The 19,942-nt window shown below is 37.1% G+C and overlaps 1 protein-coding gene across 8 annotated transcripts in view; it reads left to right on the top strand.

Moving 5' to 3' along the window:
- Nucleotides 1–19,942, top strand: part of PPHLN1 (periphilin 1) — a 121,480-nt gene that overhangs the window by 25,622 nt on the left and 75,916 nt on the right. For all 8 annotated transcript variants that reach the window (XM_046666803.1, XM_046666786.1, XM_046666742.1 and 5 more), the window contains one exon: nucleotides 1,972–2,033. In XM_046666803.1, coding sequence (XP_046522759.1) covers nucleotides 1,972–2,033 — 62 coding nt within the window. The remainder of the gene's footprint in view (nucleotides 1–1,971; nucleotides 2,034–19,942) is intronic.

Genomic DNA, 19,942 nt, shown 5'->3' with positions numbered 1-19,942 from the left:
ATGGAATGCTGTGGGCGAGGTTGGGTTAAAGTTCTTGAGACTCAGTCTCATTTTTGTTATAGTTATTATTAAAGTCTACTTACTAACTCAGATTAGAAAGCACTCAAAACATTGCCTGTACTATAGTAAGCACTTTTTAAATGTTAGCTGCTATTGTTACTATTACTACTATTATATTTTTTGTTTCTCTTGGTCATCTTTAGTAATCTAGAAGTATGTATTTATTGTAGTATTTAGTATTGTATTTATTATTGTAGTAATCTGTCATTGAACTTGATTGAAACTATTCCTTGTTGCAATTCCTTTGACCTAGGTTGCATGTTTACAACATTCCTCTACTGGACTGTTTTCCTACATTTTCTTTTTTCCCCTTCCCTACTATATAATATTATAATTAACAGTACATATTCAAACATTGTTTATCATGAAATCTGACCTCACATTGGCTGTTGGAATTAGTTTCCATACTTTACACTTGAAGAAATGGAGGTAAGGTGGTTTACAAGGGTGGGTATGTATAGGAGTCCATTTCTCTTACTACTACATCATAGTGATCCTTGACAATTCTACAGTGGTAATGAGACCATTCAGTCTTTTCTTGTGCTTGTTTTTAAAGTTTGGAATGTTACAGCTTCCTTACTACTCATAGAATTGATTTTTTTTTTCAGTTTTTAAATGTCACACTGTTCCTTTAGGAAGAGGGATTTGATGTTGAAAAGTAAACATTATGCATTATCTCTACTCTAGAAATACTGGATTTTGCCATTGGGACTGTTCTTCCACATAGTCTCAGGAAGAAACAATTTGTTTCTTACTTAAGTATAAAGTTGTGATCCCTATTATGAAAACCCTGTGGCCATTTAGTGTAGATAGGGAATTTTGGATTCATTGGACCAGTTTGTGTGAATCTTCATGAACATAATTTTTTTCTAAAACTGTGTAGCATAGTAGTGCTTCAACAATAATTTTTTCTATTATTGTTACAAATTATGTGTGTTCATACTTTATACATTTTCTATTTAAATTCTCTTCAAACAAACAAGCCCAGTTGAGATGCTTAGGATTCTCATGACACTGATTCTTATCTAGAGTTCAGTCTTATAAAGCAAACTACTTGATCCAATATTTTATTAAAGCTGTTGAGTTTTTTCTTTTGTTTGTTTATATTTAATGTTGAGAAGGAAATGATAAATACATTTACTTATGTAAGAGTAGGGTATGTGATGCTAAAGAGGAAGATGAAGATAGAATTCATTTTAGCTGAATCAGTGTTTCTGACTAATTCACATGTTATATTGTTCTATGTATAATTTTAGAGTAATTGGATGTAGATTACTATGTGGTTCTTTTTTATCCACCTTTTCAAATATATCTCTTTCAGAGGACAAATTGTGCTTTGTTTGATTAAATTTAGTGCCACGTCTTGCTCTAATATAACTTGTTAATAAGTGATGGTTTCTTATTGTTTCCAATGTTTTTAATGGAAAGTAAGATGAGGAAAGAAAGCTGGACCAAGATAAGTGGTGTAAAGGAGTAAATTCATTGAGTTTAAGTCTGGAAATTGGTGAGAGAACTTGACAAAAGGAAGAATAAAAATGAAAGGTCAAGAAATGTATGCTTGATTAAATGTGAATTGAGCCTTTGTCCTGGAGCAGCCCATAGCTGTTGTGGTGGTGGTGTGTATGTCTTCGGGAGTAAGGCTGTCAGGGCCGACTCAAGAAATACTTTAGGCCCTTTCACAGAGCTAAGTGGTAGCACAGGATCCCACTCAATAAATTAGTTGTTGGAATGGATGACTTGGTGTATCTTTTTTTCTTTTTTATGCCATTGACGCTCAGAGAAATTTAGAAAGGTGCTTTTGCCCTCATATTATTTTGGTCTCAGAGACTAGTTTCCAGTAGTAGTGTTAGATACATCCTCCTTGAGCAAAATGATATAAACAAATATCTAAGTAACTTTTTTATTTTACAGGATGAATCTGGCTATAGGTGGACAAGAGATGATCATTCTGCAGGCCGACAGCCTGAATACAGGTAAAAAAATAAAAATAGTAACATAACTACTTTGATACTTGACTAACTGAGCTGTCTGCTTTTGAAATCTAACCTCAAGGCACATAGATGCAATATGTTTTATTAGGATTAAAATTTTGGAAACGACAAGCATTATATTCTTTTTGTGACTATGCAATATGACAGTAGCCCTAATAGCTAGTGTTCTGTGTCTATTGACATTTTGTAATTGGTAATAAAAATGTATATTTAAAATATTTGAACTCAATATATTCTTATCAAATTAATTATTATTCTTAATGTGTTGTATGGATTATAAGGTATATATTTGCTTAATTGGAAGGCAAGTCATGTATTTTAGAATATTTGAATCATTACAAAATGTCTCCTATTATAAGGCATTTTCTCAGTTGCTTTGTTTTGATCAGTAAAGTTCTGTTGGGAAAACACATTTTGAAAGGACCTCAATCATGCTTTGGTTACTTATAGAGGCATCTGATAGAATAGTTGGAAAAAAAAAAAGATGGACAGATTTAACCAGATTGATAGTTTTTTTTTTTTAAATGGATTCACAGTAATAGTGTTGGAAGTTATAAAAGAAGTCTTTTCAACATCTCTTACAAACTGTCAGAGAATAACCCATAGAAAAATGAAAGAAGTCAACTGCCACAACTCCCTAGGTGCCAAAAGTAGACCTCATGATTCAATGGATCATAGTAAGGCAGTTTGTAACTCACAGCACAGCAGTCAGCAGGGGCATCAGTGTGGTGGTGACAGTTCCCTCTCCCCAAGTCCCACAGGGAAATGTGACAGGCAGAGATGATGGCTATACATAGAGTGGGATGCACTGCTGCTGAGGAACCAGAGTCAAGAGCTTGGTACCTTTTGTAGCAAGCAGGAAGCAAGTCAATCCTTCTTTCCCTGGGAAGGAGCAATCACACAGTAGTTATGCTGTGGTTACCTTGGCCTATTGAATTGTCTGTGTGTCCAGCTACAGAAACTGTTCAGTATTGGTGGATGGTTAGGTGTTGCACTTTGGCATACGTGGCGGGGATGTGCAGGGACATTCAGAACTCATGGCAGACTGTCTCTCCCAAAAGAAGCAATAGAGAGTAGATGCTGAAAAATACTTTGATAAACTTTAATTACTGTGTTAAAGTTAACACAGTAATCATAAAAACTTTTAACCAGGTAGGAATGGAAGAGAATTTCCTTCATATGATAAATGCACATTTGCTGTACTGATGGTAAATTTAGAAGCATTTGCTTTAAAATCAGAACAAAGCAATGATGCCTGCTATCACTGTTTCTGTTCATCGTGGTAATGGAGGTCTCAGCCCCCACAGTAAGAAAAATAAAGTTATAAGGGTTAGAATGAAAGAAACAAGACTATTTATAGATGGTATAATTATGTTTGCAGAAAACTCAAGAGTCTATAGACTATTAGAACTATTAGGAAATTAGCAAAGTTCAATATGATATAAATAACTATTAGCAGCATAAATTAGAAAACGTAATTTAAAAATATTTACCATAGCATAAAAACTATAAGGAATAGTAGGAATAAATCTAACAAAAGTGTGTAAGACCTACATAGGTGAAATTATATGTCATTTCTAAAGAACATTTAAAAAGACCTGAATAAAAAGAGCAACATATATGTGACATCCCTGGCTGAGAAGAGACAGTATCATACAAGTTCTCCTTAAATTCAGGTATGAATTCAATCTGGTTCCAGTCTAAATTCCAGGATTTTTTTCCATGGAAGTTGGCAAGCTGATTCTAAAATTAATGTGAAGAAGTAAAGGGCCAGTTGGCAAAAATAGTCTTGAAAAAGCTGCAAAGACTCAAAATACTATATATCAAAACTTATAAAGCTGTAGTAATGTAAACAGTAAACCTGAATAGGGAGTCTAGAAACAAACCTAGACATATCCAGGAGTCTGAGATATACCAACAGTGGCATTACAAATCAAATGGAGAAAGAATGAACTTTTCAATAAATAGTGCCGGGACAAACAGCCATCCATTTGAAAAAACGTGACATAGGAAGCCTGATGTGTCAAAATAAACATCTGGTATAATAAAGACCTAAATATGAAAGGCAAAATTATTATTTTTTTAAAAAGAACTTTTTTTGATTAGATTAGCTAATGGTTTATATTCCCTCAAAGTAATAGTTCTTAGGTTTTAGTTCTACTGTTTTCAATTTTTAAGTGATGGTTTCTGTTTTTATCTTTATTCTTTCTCTGTCTTTTAGCATTTTATTTTTTCTTGTATGTGTATAATTTTACATAAATAAAATAAAAAATAAGACTCCCTAGTTCCCACAGCCATATTAACAGCTTTGTATATGTTCTACTGTATTTTTCTCTATTTGCATAAGCAGTTGGGGTGTTTGATTGTTGTTAATGAGATCATGTTATATATATTTTTCTGTAAGTTGGTTTTCTCATTCAGTGGCTTGTGGAAATCCCTTCAAGTATGGACTTAACTCTAATCTGAATCTTTTTAATTGCCAAGTAATATTCCATGATGTGGATATACCAAATAATTTAGCTGTTCACTTATTGATGAATATTCACTCTGTTTCCAGTATAAAACAGTGCCACAATAAGTCCGAGTACTTAATGTCTTTATGAAACAGTACTTTAGTTTCTATGGAACAGATTGCCAAAAGTTAAATTTCTGGGTCAAATGGCCTATGTATTTTAAATTTTAATAGATGTTTTCAGTTTGCCTTCTAAAAGCCTATAACGCTTATGTTTCCATTTAAAAAAATCTAACATTTTAATTTGGATTCTTAGTTTATTTTTCTTTCCATCTTATTTATTAACATAACTAGGATTTTGAAATTTCCTTTAAGCATTGCTATAACTATATCCCATACATTCTGATATATAGCAATTTTATACTGGTTCTGACATAGTATATTCTAGTTATTCTGTGATCATAGAATGTTTGTTGTACTCTTATTCTGCTGTTTGAAATTCATTTATCATTAATGGTTCATTAGTTCATCAGTATTAGTATTTTTAAGTGTACTATGGTCATTAAAAGAAGTTATATTCTTTGTTTTCAGAGTATAGAGTTCATTCTGTATAGTATATTCATTCATTTGATAAATATTTATTGTGTGTCTGGTATATATCAGGTACTCTTCTAGCCTCTGGGGATAAAAAACTCCTACTCTCGTGAAGCCTACATTTGAGTATGGATTATAGGTAGTAAGCAGATAAAAAACTGAACAGATAAGTTTTGTAATAAAAGTAACACAGGGCAGTGGAGTGGAAAGTGCTTCTACTTCTACACCCTCCTGCTTTCCTGCACCTTCACCACATGTGTGGGTGTCTGTAGTAACATTGCAGGTTTTATGCTGTCACAAAATCTATAGCTTTTGCTGGCTGGATCTTTCTGGATCTCTAAGCTGTTCCCTGTCAGGTGGGTTCCTTGAAGAGTTCCTATCTGAAAGACTTTGTGAATAGGAAATAGCTGTTGTTTTAGGGGAAAAAATCACTACGTTGTAAACCATGCAAAGAGTAATTGTCTATATTGGTAAGAGAATAAAGTTCTGAGCAATTAGGAAAACCATGCTAGTTAGTATTTTTGTTTTTGTCAGTGGGCTGTATTTAGTAATTCTTTGTATTGTGGAAAGAAAACATTAGAACATTTAAAACATTTTATTTGAAACAACTTTTAAATTTATAGAAGTTGGAAGAATAATTCAAAGAACTCCTGTAACCTTTCACCAGAGACCCCATTAATGTCTCCAACAAGGTCCCAGTAATGGACTTTATAGCAAAAAGTTCTCATCTGAGCTCATGGGTCATATTTTTGTAGGCTTCTTTAATCTGAGAGAATTCCTCAGTCTTTCCTTGAGTTTGATGGCTCACTGTTTTGGACAAGATGAATACAGGGCAGATATTTTGTAGAATGTTTCTTGATCCAGGCTTGTCTAATATTTCTTCATGATTAGATTCAGGTTATGCACTTTTGCTCGGGCAACCCCTGAAGTGATGCTGTATTCTTTTTATTGCATCCTATTAGGTTATACATCTTGTTGGTTTGTCTCCTTATTGGTGGTGTTAACTTTTATCACTTCATTAAGATGGGGTCTGCAAAATTTCTTCACTATGAAGTTAGCCTCCTCTCCTGAAATTAGTAAGTGTTTTGTGGGGAGATGCTTTGCAACTATATGATTCTGCCAGTCTTCATCCCACCCATACCCACTAAGTTTTAGCAACCACTCTTGTTTCTTGCCTGAATTAGTTATTAATATCATCATTTTTAATGGATAATTTTATAATTAGAATGTTCTTTCTGCGTTTATTATGTAGGCATTCTGTTGTGAGGAAGAACTTTTTCTTCTGTCCATCACCCCCTTTAAGAAAAAAAACCAGAACTTTGTTTATATCGCTGTGGACTCATGTATTCCTATTTTATTCCATTGCTATCATTATTTTGATGTCCACATTTGACCAGCGAGAGTCCCTTCAAGTTAGCTTCTGAACTTTTTAAAAGAATTTTTGTTGTGGCAGAGTATATGTAACATAAAATATGTCATTTTAATCATTTTTTATAATTGTTTTTTTTAAGATTGGCACTTGACCTAACATCTGTTGCCAGTCTTCTTTTCTTTTTCTTCTTCTCCCTGAAGCCCCCTAGTACATAGTTGTATATTCTAGTTGTAGGTCCTTCTGGCTCTGTTGTGTGGGACCCCATCTCAGCATGGCTTGATGAGCGGTGCTAGGTCCGCCCAGGATCCAAACTGGTGAAACCTCGGGATGCTGAGGTGGAGTGTGTGAACTTAACCACTGAGCCATGGGGCCAGCCCCTAACTGTTTTTAAAAAAATTTTTTTAAATGAGTTCATAATAGTTTACATCAATGTGAAATTTCAGTTGTATGTTATTTCTTGATCACCACATAAGTGCTCTCCTTCACCCCCTGTACCCCAGCTCCTAACCATTTTTAAGTGAACAATTCACTGGCATTACATTCACAATGTTGTACAACCATCACCACTATTTCTAAAACTTTTTTTCATCACCCCAAACAGAAATTCTGTACCTGTTAAACATTAATTCCTCATTCCCCCTTACCCCCAGCTCCTAGCAACCACCATTTTACTTTCTGTCCTTATGTACTTGCCTATTCTAGATATTTCATATAAGTGGAATCATACAATATTTGTCCTTTTGTGTCTGGCTTCTTTCACTTAGCATGTTTTCAAGGTTAATTCATGTTGTAGCATACAGCAGAACTTCATGCCTTTTATTGCGTGAATAATATTCCGTTGTATGTGTATTACCACATTTTGTTTATCCATTCATCCTCTGATGGAATTTGGGTTGTTTCCATCTTTTGACTATTGTGAATAATGCTGTAATGAACACTGGCATGTAAGTATCTGTTTTGAATCCTTGTTTTCAGTTCTTTTGAGTGCATACCTTAGAGCGGCATTGCTGATTCATATAGTAATTCTATGTTTTGCTTTTTGAGGAACCACCACTATTTGCCATAGTGACTGCACCATTTTACATTCCCACAAGCAATATACAAGGGTTTTGGTTTCTCCACATCCTCCCCAACATTTACTATATTCCTATTATAATTATTTTTAATGCCATCCTGGTAAGTTGAAGTGGTATCTTATTGTGGATTTGGTTTACTTTTCCCTAATGACTAGTGATGAGCAACATTTCATTTGCTTGTTGGCCATGTGTATACCTTTGGAGAAATGTCTATTCAGTTATTTTGCCTTTTTTTAAATTGGGTTGTTTGTCTTTTTGTTGTTGAGTTTTTTTTTTTTTTAAAGATTTTAATTTTCCTTTTTCTCCCCAAAGCCCCCCGGTACATAGTTGTATATTTTTAGTTGTGGGTCCTTCTAGTTGTGGCATGTGGGATGCCACCTCGGTATGGCTTGATGAGTAGTGCCATATCCACCCCCAGGATCCGAACCAGCGAAACCCTGGGCCGCTGAAGTGGAGCACGAACTTAACCACTTGGCCACGGGGCCGGCCCCCTGTTGTTGAGTTTTAGGAGTTCTTCATATATTCTGGATATTAAATCCTTATCAGATATATGATTTGGAAATATTTTCTCCCATTCTAAGGTTGTCTTTTCACTTTATTGATAATATCTTTTGGTATACAAAATTTTAAATTTTGATGAAGTCCACTTTATCTGTATTTTCTCCTCTTTCTAATACTTTTGTCATATCTGAGAATCCGTTGCCAAATCAGAGACTTCTATGTTGTTTTGACTTGTCTATATCATTCCTGGATCACTTCCTTACTTTCTGATGCAAAATATTCCAGGTTATTCTTATCCTGTGTCAGCCTCAGCCTTAATCAGTGATTTCTCTAAGGAGCACAGGTTCTCTTTAGTGGAGAGTGGTTTTTTTTTTTTTTTTTTTAATTGAGTTAATTGATAGGTTACAATCTTGTGAAATTTCAATTGTACATTAATGTTTGTCAGTCATGTTGTAGGTGCACCACTTCACCCTTTGTGCCCACCCCCCACCCCACCTTTCCCCTGGTATCCACTAAACTGTTCTTGGTCCATAGTTTTAAATTCCTCATATGAGTGGAGTCATACACAGATTATCTTTCTCTCGCTGGCTTATTTCACTTAACATAATTCTCTCGAGGTCCATCCATGTTATTGCAAATGGAATGATTTTGTTCTGTTTTGCAGCTGAGTAGTATTCCATTGTATATATGTACCACATCTTCTTTATCCATTTGTCTGTTGATGGGCACTTAGGTTGCTTCCACGTCTTGGCTATTGTAAACAGTGCTGCAATAAACATTGGGGTGCAGAGGACTTTTGGGATTGCTGACTTCAGGCTCTTTGGATAAATACCCAGTAGTGGGATGGCTGGATCGTATGGTAGTTCTATTTTTAGTTTTTTGAGGAATCTCCATACTGTTTTCCATAGTGGCTGCACCAGTTTGCATTCCCACCAGCAGTGTATGAGGGTTCCTTTTTCTCCGCAACCTCTCCAACATTTGTTGCTATTAGTTTTACATATTTTTGTCATTCTAACTGGTGTAAGGTGATATCTTAACGTAGTTTTGATTTGCATTTCCCTGATGATCAGCGATGATGAGCATCTTTTCATGTGCCTATTGGCCATCAGTACATCTTCTTTGGAGAAATGTCTGTTCATGTCTCCAGCCCATTTTTTGATTGGGTTGTTTGATGTTTTGTGGTTGAGTTGCGAGAGTTCTTTATATATTATGGATATTAAGCCTTTGTCAGATATATGACTTGCAAATATTTTTTCCCAGTTAGTGGGTTGTTTTTTTGTTTCAATCCTGTTTTCATTTGCCTTGAAGAAGCTCTTTAATCTGATGAAGTCCCATTTGTTTATTCTTTCTATTGTTTCCCTTCTCTGAGAAGGCATGGTGTCCGAAAAGATCCTTTTAATACTGATGTCAAAGAGTGTACTGCCTACGTTTTCTTCCAGAAGCCTTATGGTTTCAGGTCTCACCTTTAGGTCTTTAATCCATTTTGAGTTTATTTTGGTGAATGGTGAAAAAGAATGGTCAATTTTCATTCTCTTACATGTGGCTTTCCAGTTTTCCCAGCACCATTTGTTGAAAAGACTTTCTTTTCTCCATTGTATGCCCTCGGCTCCTTTGTCAAAGATAAGCTGTCCATAGATGTGTGGTTTTATTTCTGGGCTTTCAATTCTGTTCCATTGATCTGTGCACCTGTTTTTGTACCAGTACCATGCTGTTTTGATTACTGTAGCTTTGTAGTATGTTTTGAAGTCAGGGATTGTGATGCCTCCCGTTTTGTTCTTTTTTCTCAGGATTGCTTTAGAAATTCGGGGTCTTTTGTTGCCCCATATGAATTTTAGGATTCTTTGTTCTAATTCTGTAAAGAATGTCATTGGGATTCTGATTGGGATGGCGTTGAATCTGTAGATTGCTTTAGGTAGAATGGACATTTTAACTATGTTTATTCTTCCAATCCATGTACATGGAATGTCTTTCCATCTCCTTATGTCGTCATCCAATTCTCTCAGAAAGGCCTTGTAATTTTCATTATATAGGTCCTTCACTTCCTTAGTTAAATTTACCCCAAGGTATTTTATTCTTTTTGTTGCGATTGTGAATGGTATTGTATTCTTGAGTTCTTTTTCTGTTGGTTCATTACTGGAGTATAGAAATGCTGTTGATTTATGCAAATTGATTTTATACCCTCCAACTTTGCTATAGTTGTTGATTACTTCTAAGAGTTTTCCAATGGATTCTTTGGGGTTTTCTATATATAAGATCATGTCATCTGCAAACAGTGAGAGTTTCACTTCTTCCCTCCCTATTTGGATTCCTTTTATTCCTTTTTCTTGCCTGATTGCTCTGGCCAGGACCTCCAGTACTATGTTAAATAAGGGTGGTGATAGAGGGCATCCTTGTCTCGTTCCTGTTTTCAGGGGGATGGGGTTCAGTTTTTGCCCATTGAGTATGATGTTGGCTATGGGTTTGTCATATATGGCCTTTATTATGTTGAGGTAGTTTCCTTCTATGCCCATTTTGTTCAGAGTTTTTATCATAAATGGCTGTTGGATCTTGTCAAATGCCTTCTCTGCATCTGTTGAGATGATCATGTGGTTTTTATTCCTCAGTTTGTTGATGTGGTGTATCACGTTGATTGATTTGTGGATGTTGAACCATCCCTGTGTCCCTGGTATGAATCCCACCTGATCCTGATGTATGATTCTTTTGATGAATTGCTGAATTCTGGTTGCCAAAATTTTGTTTAGAATTTTTGCATCTGTGTTCATCAGTGATATTGGCCTGTAGTTCTCTTTTTTCGTGGTGTCCTTGTCAGGTTTTGGTATCAGTGTGATGTTGGCCTCATAGAATGTGTTAGGAAGTGTTCCATCTTCCCTAAGTTTTTGGAATAGCTTGAAAAGGATAGGTATTAAATCCTCTCTGAAAGTTTGGTAGAATTCCCCAGGAAAGCCATCTGGTCCTGGGGTTTTATTCTTTGGGATGTTTTTGATTGCTATTTCAATCTCTTTCCTTGTGATTGGTCTGTTCAAATTGTCTGCCTCTTCTTGAGTGAGCTTTGGGAGATTGTAGGAGTCCAAGAATTTATCCATTTCCTCTAGGTTATCCATTCTGTTGGCATATAGTTTTTTGTAGTATTCTCTTATAATCTGTTGTATTTCTGCAGAGTCTGTTGTTATTTCTCCTCGCTCATTTCTGATATTGTTTATTTGAGCTTTCTCCCTTTTTTTCTTTGTAAGTCTGGCTAGTGGTTTGTCAATTTTATTTATCTTGTCAAAAAACCAGCTCTTTGTCTCATTGATCCTTTTACGGCCTTTTTCGTTTCAATAGTATTTATTTCTGCTCTGATTTTTATTATTTCTCTCCTTCTGCTGACTTTGGGCTTCATTTGTTCTTTTTTCTCTAGTTCAGTTAGGTGTGCTTTAAGGTTGCTTATTTGGGATTTTTCTTGTTTGTTAAGATGTTGCCTGTATTGCGATGAATTTTCCTCTTAATACAGCCTTTGCTGTATCCCATATGAGTTGGTATGGCATGCTATCATTTTCATTTGTCTCCAGGTATTTTTTTATTTCTTCTTTAATTTCTTCAATGATCCATTGCTTGTTCAGTAGTGTGTTGTTTATTCTCCACATCTTTGTGCCTTTCTCAGCTTTTTTCTTGTAATTAATTTCTAGCCTTATAGCACTATGATCTGAGAAGATGCTTGTTATTATTTCAATTTTTTTAAATTTGTAGAGGCTTGCCTTGTTTCCCAACATATGGTCTATCCTAGAGAATGTTCCATGTGCACTTGAGAAGAATGTGTATTCAGCTCCTTCAGGGTGGAGTGATCTATATATGTCTATTAAGTCCAATTGTTTTAGTTTTTCATTCAGCTCCACTGTTTCCTTGTTGATTTTCTGTCTGGATGATCTGTCCATTGATGTGAGTGGGGTGTTGAGGTCCCCTACTATTATTGTGTTGTTTTTAACATCTTCCTTTAGGTCTGTTAATAGTTGCTTTATGAATCTTGGTGCTCCTGTGTTGGGTGCATAGATATTTATAAGCGTTATTTCTTCTTGATGAAGTGTCCCTTTGATCATTATATATTGTCCCTCTGTGTCTCTCTTTACCTGTCTTATTTTGAAATCCACTCGGTCTGATATGAGAATTGCAACACCTGCCTTTTTTTCCTTGCTATTTGCTTGAAGTATTGTCCTCCACCCCTTCACCCTGAGTCTGTGTTTGTCCTTGGGGCTGAGGTGTGTTTCCTGGAGGGAACAAATTGTTGGATCTTGTTGTTTAATCCATTTTGCCACTCTGTGTCTTTTTATTGGAGAGTTCAATCCATTCACATTGAGAGTGATTATTGATGCATGTGGACTTAATGCTGTCAATCTGTCGCTCATTATCTTGTTTTCCTGTGTGCTTTAGACTACCCATTTAATACTGCAATTTCTTATGCTGGGTTTCTTAGATTTTTCCTTATCTATGATTTGTGACTCTGTTCTGTACTTTATTTTAGTGTCTACCTTGAAGTTTGTAATTAGAATTTCGTTTATAATATAGTCTATTCTCTGGTGGTCTCTTACTTACTGGACCAATACTGATTTAGACCCTTTGCTCTTCCCGTCCTAAATAATTATTTTCATTTTTTATTCCAACTCGTCTTATTAATTTGTAGTTAGTGTGCTAAGATCGTCCTTGTCTTGGTAGTTTCCTTATTTTTACCCTAATGCTATAGTTGAATATTTGCTATCCTGTTCTGGTTCTATCCATCGGTCTCCCTAGTCTGTGGATTGTGTCCCCTTTCTCCCTTTTTCCTTTTTTCAAGTATGAGAGCCTTCTTGAGGATTTCTTGTAATGGAGGGCTTTTAGTTACAAATTCCCTTAACTTTTGTTTGTCTGGAAAAGATTTAATTTCTCCCTCATATCTGAAGGAAATTCTTGCTGGATAGAGTATTCTTGGCTGAAGGTTTTTATCCTTTAAAGCTTTGAATATATCACTCCATTCTCTCCTAGCTTGTAGGGTTGCTGTAGAGAAATCCACTGACAGTCTGATAGGGGCTCCTTTATAGGTTATTCTCTTTTTTTTCTTACTTCCCTGAGTATTCTTTCCTTATCATTCCTATTTGCCGACTTTACTATTATGTGCCTTGCGGTGGGTCTTTTTACATTGACAAATCTGGGAGATCTAAAACCCTCCTCTACACACATTTCTCCGTTGATCCCTAGATTTGGGAAGTTCTCTTCAATAATTTCGTTAAGCACACTTTCTGCTCCATTTTCCTTTTCCATATTCTCGGGAATTCCTATCATCCTTATGTTCTTACTCCTCATTGAATCCATTATCTCTCGGAGATTTTCCTCATTTTTTTTAATTCTTAGTTCTCTTTCTTCCTCTGTCTGGCGCCATTCAGCCTGTCTGTCCTCAATTATGCTGATTTTCTCCTCTATGTTGTCTACATGGGCATTCAGGGAATCCGTATTCTGTTTTATCTGGTCCATTGTGTTTTTCATCTCAAGTAATTCTGTTTGATTCTTCTTTATGATTTCAATCTCTTTTGTGAAGTAACTCCAGAACTCGGCTTGTTTCTCTATCTTTCTCTCTACCTCATTGAGTTTTTTGATTATAGCTGCTCTGAATTCATTATCACTTAGTTTACCTAATTCCAGGTCCTCAGGACTTAATTCTGTGTTTTTATTGTTTTCCTTCTGGTCTGGGGCTTTTATAAATTGCTGGATGGTAGAGGAGCGGTTTTTTCTCACGGTGGTAGAATTCAGTTGCAGTTACAGCCTGTCGCCACTAGATGGGGGTCGAGAGCGCGTGTTAGCTCTCCGCCTTGGGGCAAGATGGCTGCGCCCACTGGCTTTGCTGGGGGGGAGGGGCTGTTACTCACACGCGCTGGTCTGGGTTCAGATCAGTTCTGTTCTCTGGTCTCCCAAGGCCCTTGATTTATAGGGTCCCCGCGGACGGAAGCTTTCCCCCCGTCAGCGGGTCTCCACTGAATCAGCTGCAGGAGTCCTGGATGATCCCCGGTCGCGCGGCCCCTCCCCTGCTCCCTCCCGACCCGCGCGCAGGGATCGCAGACTCTAGGGGAGGGAGCGATGTTCTCTCCTACCGTTCCAGCGCCTCCAAAGGTGTAAAGCTAGGTTTATGATCTCCACCTTCTTGGTATTGTAGGTCTCTAACGAGCTGGCATTATGTTTATTCTCTGAAATTCACTTCTTCCAATCTTTTGTTGTTGTATTTTGGAGGGGAGAGAATCCTGGGTCAGCTCCCTGCCATTTTGCTCCGCCCACTCCTGGAGAGTGGTTTTTTGAAACCAAGATATGGACAGTAGGCGTGCATACACGCACACGGACACTTTTATATCTGTATTTATTTTTATACAATATTTATCTAGACTGAAGACCATGAGTTCATGGCAGTGTCCTTTCCTCTTTTCCATATTTATACCTCTCTTTTCTGTCAGTGAGAAACCTGGCTCCCAGTTTTTGGAAGAGACAGTTCTCCATGGGTCTCTTGCACGGCTACACATCTTACCAAGCTATGCCAAGAACCTAAGGCCCTGATCGCTTTTTATCCATGCTTTTTTGCAGAGTTGAATTTATAGTGGGCAGTCTTGAAGAATAAGGTAATGTCCCCCTCTGTGACAAATAGGCTTGCTTATTGCTTGGTGTAAAAATTGTGAGTTCCTCAAGTTCAGTGTGCATCAGTTGTGAACCAAACCTGCTAGTCATATATCACATCATCCCTGTGGGACTTGGGACTAGGGGGAACTGATGCAAACAGGCCAATGCTTATAATGCTTGCTCTGCTGAAGGTAATAAAGTCCTTTGTCTCTGACGTAGGAGTCTTGTGTCTTCTGCCAGTGTCTGTGAGACAGTAACAGTCTTATTAGTTTGTAAGTAGGGTAAAATCTGATCCCAGACCTGAAACCAGTATTCTCAATATGTTTGCTCACGTTTCTCTATGTAGTTAATCTTCTGACCCCATGAGTCTTCTTTCTCACTCTCTAAAGCACCTTCTTTTTGCAGCTTGCCATCACTTGCTGCTACCGGGCTGCCTTGCTTTCACACTATCTTCCACAGATCTATTACTGGCCATGGAAGTTTCTGTTTATAATTTATCTAATCTTTTTCACTTTCTGTTTTATGTGTTTCATATTGTGGCACCTTATGTACTTTATAAATCCAGCATACATATATTAGTGGTTCATATTCAAATATGTTTCACTAATAGGAGTGTGGAATCATTGGAAGCAACTGGATGAAATAACAGCTAACAGAGGAAAAGAGAATGTATCAAGTTTTCTGTCATCCTCCGATAAACCACCCCCAACCCCCGCTCTGAAAGTTATCACTTTGTTATTTAATAGAGCCACATTACCTGATAATTTATCTGCATTTCAAGTGTATCATCACCAACTCATTTTGGTTCTGTATTTACACAGTAATTATATTATGTGTTTGTTCAAAACACAATTATAGATGAAATTCAGAATATATTAGGATTTATTTCATTTTGTATTCAAGGAATATGTCATACTTTCCCAAGGGTTATTGATTCAGACAGAATGAGGTTGTTTTTAATAGGATCATTTTTTCCCTCTGTAGTTATGAGATCTTGGAATAAACCTTAGGATGGAACTGATATAAAGTATTAAATAATATTTTAAAAGATGGAACAAGAGTGTCACCAAATGACCAGTATACTTTATTTTTAAATGCTGGAATTTTTCTGTATTTACATGTGGAAAATTTTGATTAAGTAGGTCAGTATTTTCATACTTGTGGATATTTTGGAAAAAAGTAGATTTAATTTTTAATTTTATTATAGCAACTTTATCTTCTTAGCTGACATAGAATTTGACAGAGAAAATAGTATAAAACATCTTTGGTTTAGTTCAGTGGTACAAATGTTTATTGAGTGTTTACTATGTGTTGGGTATTGTGCTTTTATCACCAGCTTACAATCTAATGAGTGAAATGAAGATACACAAATAGGTAATATAATATGATACATGCTTAAGTTGCATAAAAGTACCATATGGAGACAAATAAAGAAGAACTTATCCTGTCCTGGGGTTTTGTTCAAGATTTCCTGCAGGAGCTGGTAATGTGAACAGAACTTGAAGGAAAAATTAGAGTTAACCAGAAGAAGAGGATGGGGAATGTGTTCTTACACAGGGAAGAGCATGAGCAAAGCTGCATGATGTGTAGAGGTATTAATAGATGATTATGTATGAGCTAGGGAATTGTGGATTAGACTATAACTAAGAAGTCTTGAGTTTTATTCTGTTAGCATCGGGGAGCTATTTTAACCTGGTAGGGAGAAAAGGGTTAAGGTAACCCAATCAGATTGTAGTTTACTTCATCTTCAGTGTAGAGGATGACTTTTAAAGATCGCACTGGAGATAGAACAAGAACTTATGACAGTCTGAATTGGAGGAGTTGGTGTCGGGAGAACAAGTGTTAAATTTGATAAATGCTTAGGAGGTAAAAATCAGTAAGATGTGATTGTTAGATGTGGGAATAAGGAAGAAGGAAATATCTAGATTTTTAGTTTTAGTTTACCGTATGTATAACAACACCCTTATCTGAGATTGGGAATATAGGAGAAATGGATTCAAGGGAGGAGCTGCATTCAAAATTGAGATTGTCCAAGAAGAAGATGTAATTGCACAAGATCAGTGGACTAAGGTCAGAACTCTAGGCAACACTTTTATTGCAGGGGTAGAAAATAAAACTTTTAAAACAATATTAGGGGTTACCAATGTCTAATGCAACTGAGTAGTCTAGTAATATAAAGATTCAAATATCTCTTGGGTTTGGCTGTGTTAGGATGAATGAAAATGAGGAGATAGATTCAACCTGGTTGTATAACTTTTTAAAAAATACTTAATTGAGAAGGAAAGTGGGGAACGTTGTTAGCTGGAGAAGGATACTGGTTAAAGGGAGATCACCTAAAACCTTTTTTTTTTTTTAAGGCGATCAGTGACTTGAGCATATTCGTAGGTAGAAAGGAAAGAAAGAGATTGAAGATACGAGGCAGAAAAGGGATAACTGGAAGGAAGGTCAGTGAGGACCAGGATGAAGACTATTGATTGAAGGGATAATTTTTAACAGCAGGGAAAAATCATATACCAAGAAAGAAAGGATGAAAGTAGCATGGGGCAGATGAAGGCAAATTGGGGGAAAGGAGAGCTGGGCTGGCAGTTGAGGTAGTCTATGGCTGATGACTGCCATGTTTTTCAGGTAGTGAAGTAACTCATTAAGAGAAAGATTTGGTGCTAGGTTAGAGAACTTTGAGGGAATTATCAAGATGTGGAATAGTTGCTGACTGAATGGGAGATTGCACTCACCAATGATGAGTAAAAATATTACTAGTGGGATTGAAGGTACAGTGGAAGTTAGAGACTGTGACTCCGTAGTGGGTCCAATCTGTAGGCGTATGTAATTTCTCTCTAGGATATGGCACTGTAACTATATCGGTGAAGAATCACAGATTTTGGAATTAATTCAGCATTGGGTTGGCTAACACAGTGTGTCAGAATTGCCAGAACAGAAAGTTGTTGGTATTCATAGAGTGGTTCAAATACTGTAGTTTGGCTGAAAGGGCAATAAGTGAGGCCAGGATGGTGTTCATGGATTGCTAGGAAATATAGGAGACTTACAGGTATCCATGAATCAGAGGTAGAGTTATTGTAGGAGTGAGAAAACTGAAGGATGAGACATTGTGATAAGATTGCAGTGTTGGATTCTGATGAAGAGCACCTCTGGGTAATGAGAGGCAAGGTTTAGGATTTAAGTGTGTGGCTAAAGTATTGTGAAGAGGTAGGTGGTGGCCAGGGAAGGGCTACAGTATTGCACAGATGATCCACATGAATTTTGAAAGTCATCCATGATGTGGGTGGGATGTGTTACAGGGCGGACTGTGTGTCATTGCGTTAAAGGCCTTTTGAAATGTGGGAAAGTTACCAGATGGTTGGTAATATGGGCCAAGGGGAGTTACAGTGCGATGGCCTGAACTTAAATAAGGAGTTTGTTGGGCTCTTTGCCCTTTTCTTAGAGGATGAAGGATTTGGAAGATAATCCTATGCTGCACATTCCTCAGACCTTGAGGCAGAGTCATCAGTGAGTGTGCCCTTCTACTCAAGAGTGTGAAGGGAGGTGGTATTTGTGTTCAAATACCAGGTTTTAGTTAAAGGAAGAAGTTGGAAGGATTGGTTTATAAAGAGGCTGAGGATGTGAAAATATTTACAAGACCAACTGAAATTACTATATCTTGTTTCTTAAGTACACAAATACAGTTACTGAGCGTAAAGTACATGTAATACTTACAGGTAAGCACTTAACATATTTGTTACTCTGTGGTGATAATGCTCTTATGTATTAGTGGAAATAACTCATGTCCTTACAGTGGCCGATCAGGGAATGTTGAATGAGTCCTGAGGGTCAGAAGGTCAGATTGGAGCAGCTGTTACTTGGTACCAGCTGCTCTTTCCCATTTGGGAATATAAAGCCTGGTGTGGCCTGCTTCAAAAGAAGTCAGAAACTGCTACAACTAAAAGGACCCACAGCTAGGGTACACAACTATGTACTGGGGGGATTTGGGGAGAAAAAGCAGGGGAAAAAAGGAAAAAGAAGATTGGCAACAGTTGTTAGCTCAGGTGCCAATCTTTAAAAGAAAAAAAAAAGTCAGAAATCTAGATTTTTTTAAATGTTAAATCTCTTGATTTTTCAATGTTCACAACTAATTAGAACCAGAATTTGCAGTCTGTAGAGTAGGGCAACAATTTGGGACTCTGAAATGAAGAGCATATAGTAGTAGCTTGGGTAATACAGAATACAGTGGTTCTCAACCCTGGCTGCATCTTGAATTAGGTGGAAAACTTTTTAAAGAAAAATACCAATTCCTGGTCCTTACATTTGGAGATCTGATTTAATTGGTCTTGGGTGGAGCCCGGGCATCAGTATTTTTTAAAAGCTCATCAGATAGTCTAGTGTGAAGCTACACTTGAGAACCCTTGGTTTAATAGGTAGTATGGAATGACAACAGTCCAGAAACCACAGGATTGTGTTAATGATGACTTCTTGGCACTTTCTCTCGTTTATGGTAACTTCATCTAGCTTTATCATTGGCAGCAGTTGTTCCCTTTGTTTATGTTTCTAAAACTTGTGTTCATAAGAATCACTTAGGGGGCCGGCCCGGTGGCGCAGCAGTTAAGTGCACACGTTCTGCTTCGGCAGCCTGGGGTTCACCGGTTCGGATCCCAGGTGCTTGGCAAGCCATGCCGTGGTAGGCGTCCCACATATAAAGTAGAGGAAGATGGGCACGGATGTTAGCTCAGGGCCAGGCTTCCTCAGCAAAAAAGAGGAGGACTGGCAGTAGTTACCTCAGGGAAAAAGAATCACTTAGAAGCTCGTTAAAAATGGTTTCCAGGCTTCAGCCCAAGAGATTCTGATTCAGTAAGTAGAGGCTTGGGATCTGTATTTTTCACAAGCCCCCTGGATGATTGTGATGCAGAGGGTCTGGAGATTGAAGTTTGAGAAACACTGACCTATACTGTGTGCTGCTGCTAACAGATAAATTGGTATCTTTTCCGAGCTCGATGTTTCTACATCCAGCTGCTTGTTAGACACTTCACTTGAGAATCCCAGACTTTCCATCGAAATGAAATGCTTCGTTCGTGAAAAGACTTCTACCTCTTCTCCACACATCATAGGCACATAGGTGGACTGCATTTCCCAGCCTTCCTTCCAGCTAGATGTGGCCACGTAACTAATTTATCTCCAGTGTAACGTGAGTAGGAGTTCTACTTCTACTTGTATTCTTCGACACACATTTACCTTTTCCCATGTTGCAGGGTGGGCTCTGGAATGGAATGACAGCAGACGTATGACCTTGGAAGCCACCTGT

This window comes from Equus quagga, chromosome 1 (genome assembly GCF_021613505.1).
Source record: "Equus quagga isolate Etosha38 chromosome 1, UCLA_HA_Equagga_1.0, whole genome shotgun sequence".
Lineage (NCBI taxonomy): Eukaryota > Metazoa > Chordata > Mammalia > Perissodactyla > Equidae > Equus > Equus quagga.
Note: the sequence above shows the minus strand (reverse complement) of the source record. Positions and strands in the feature narration are given on the sequence as shown.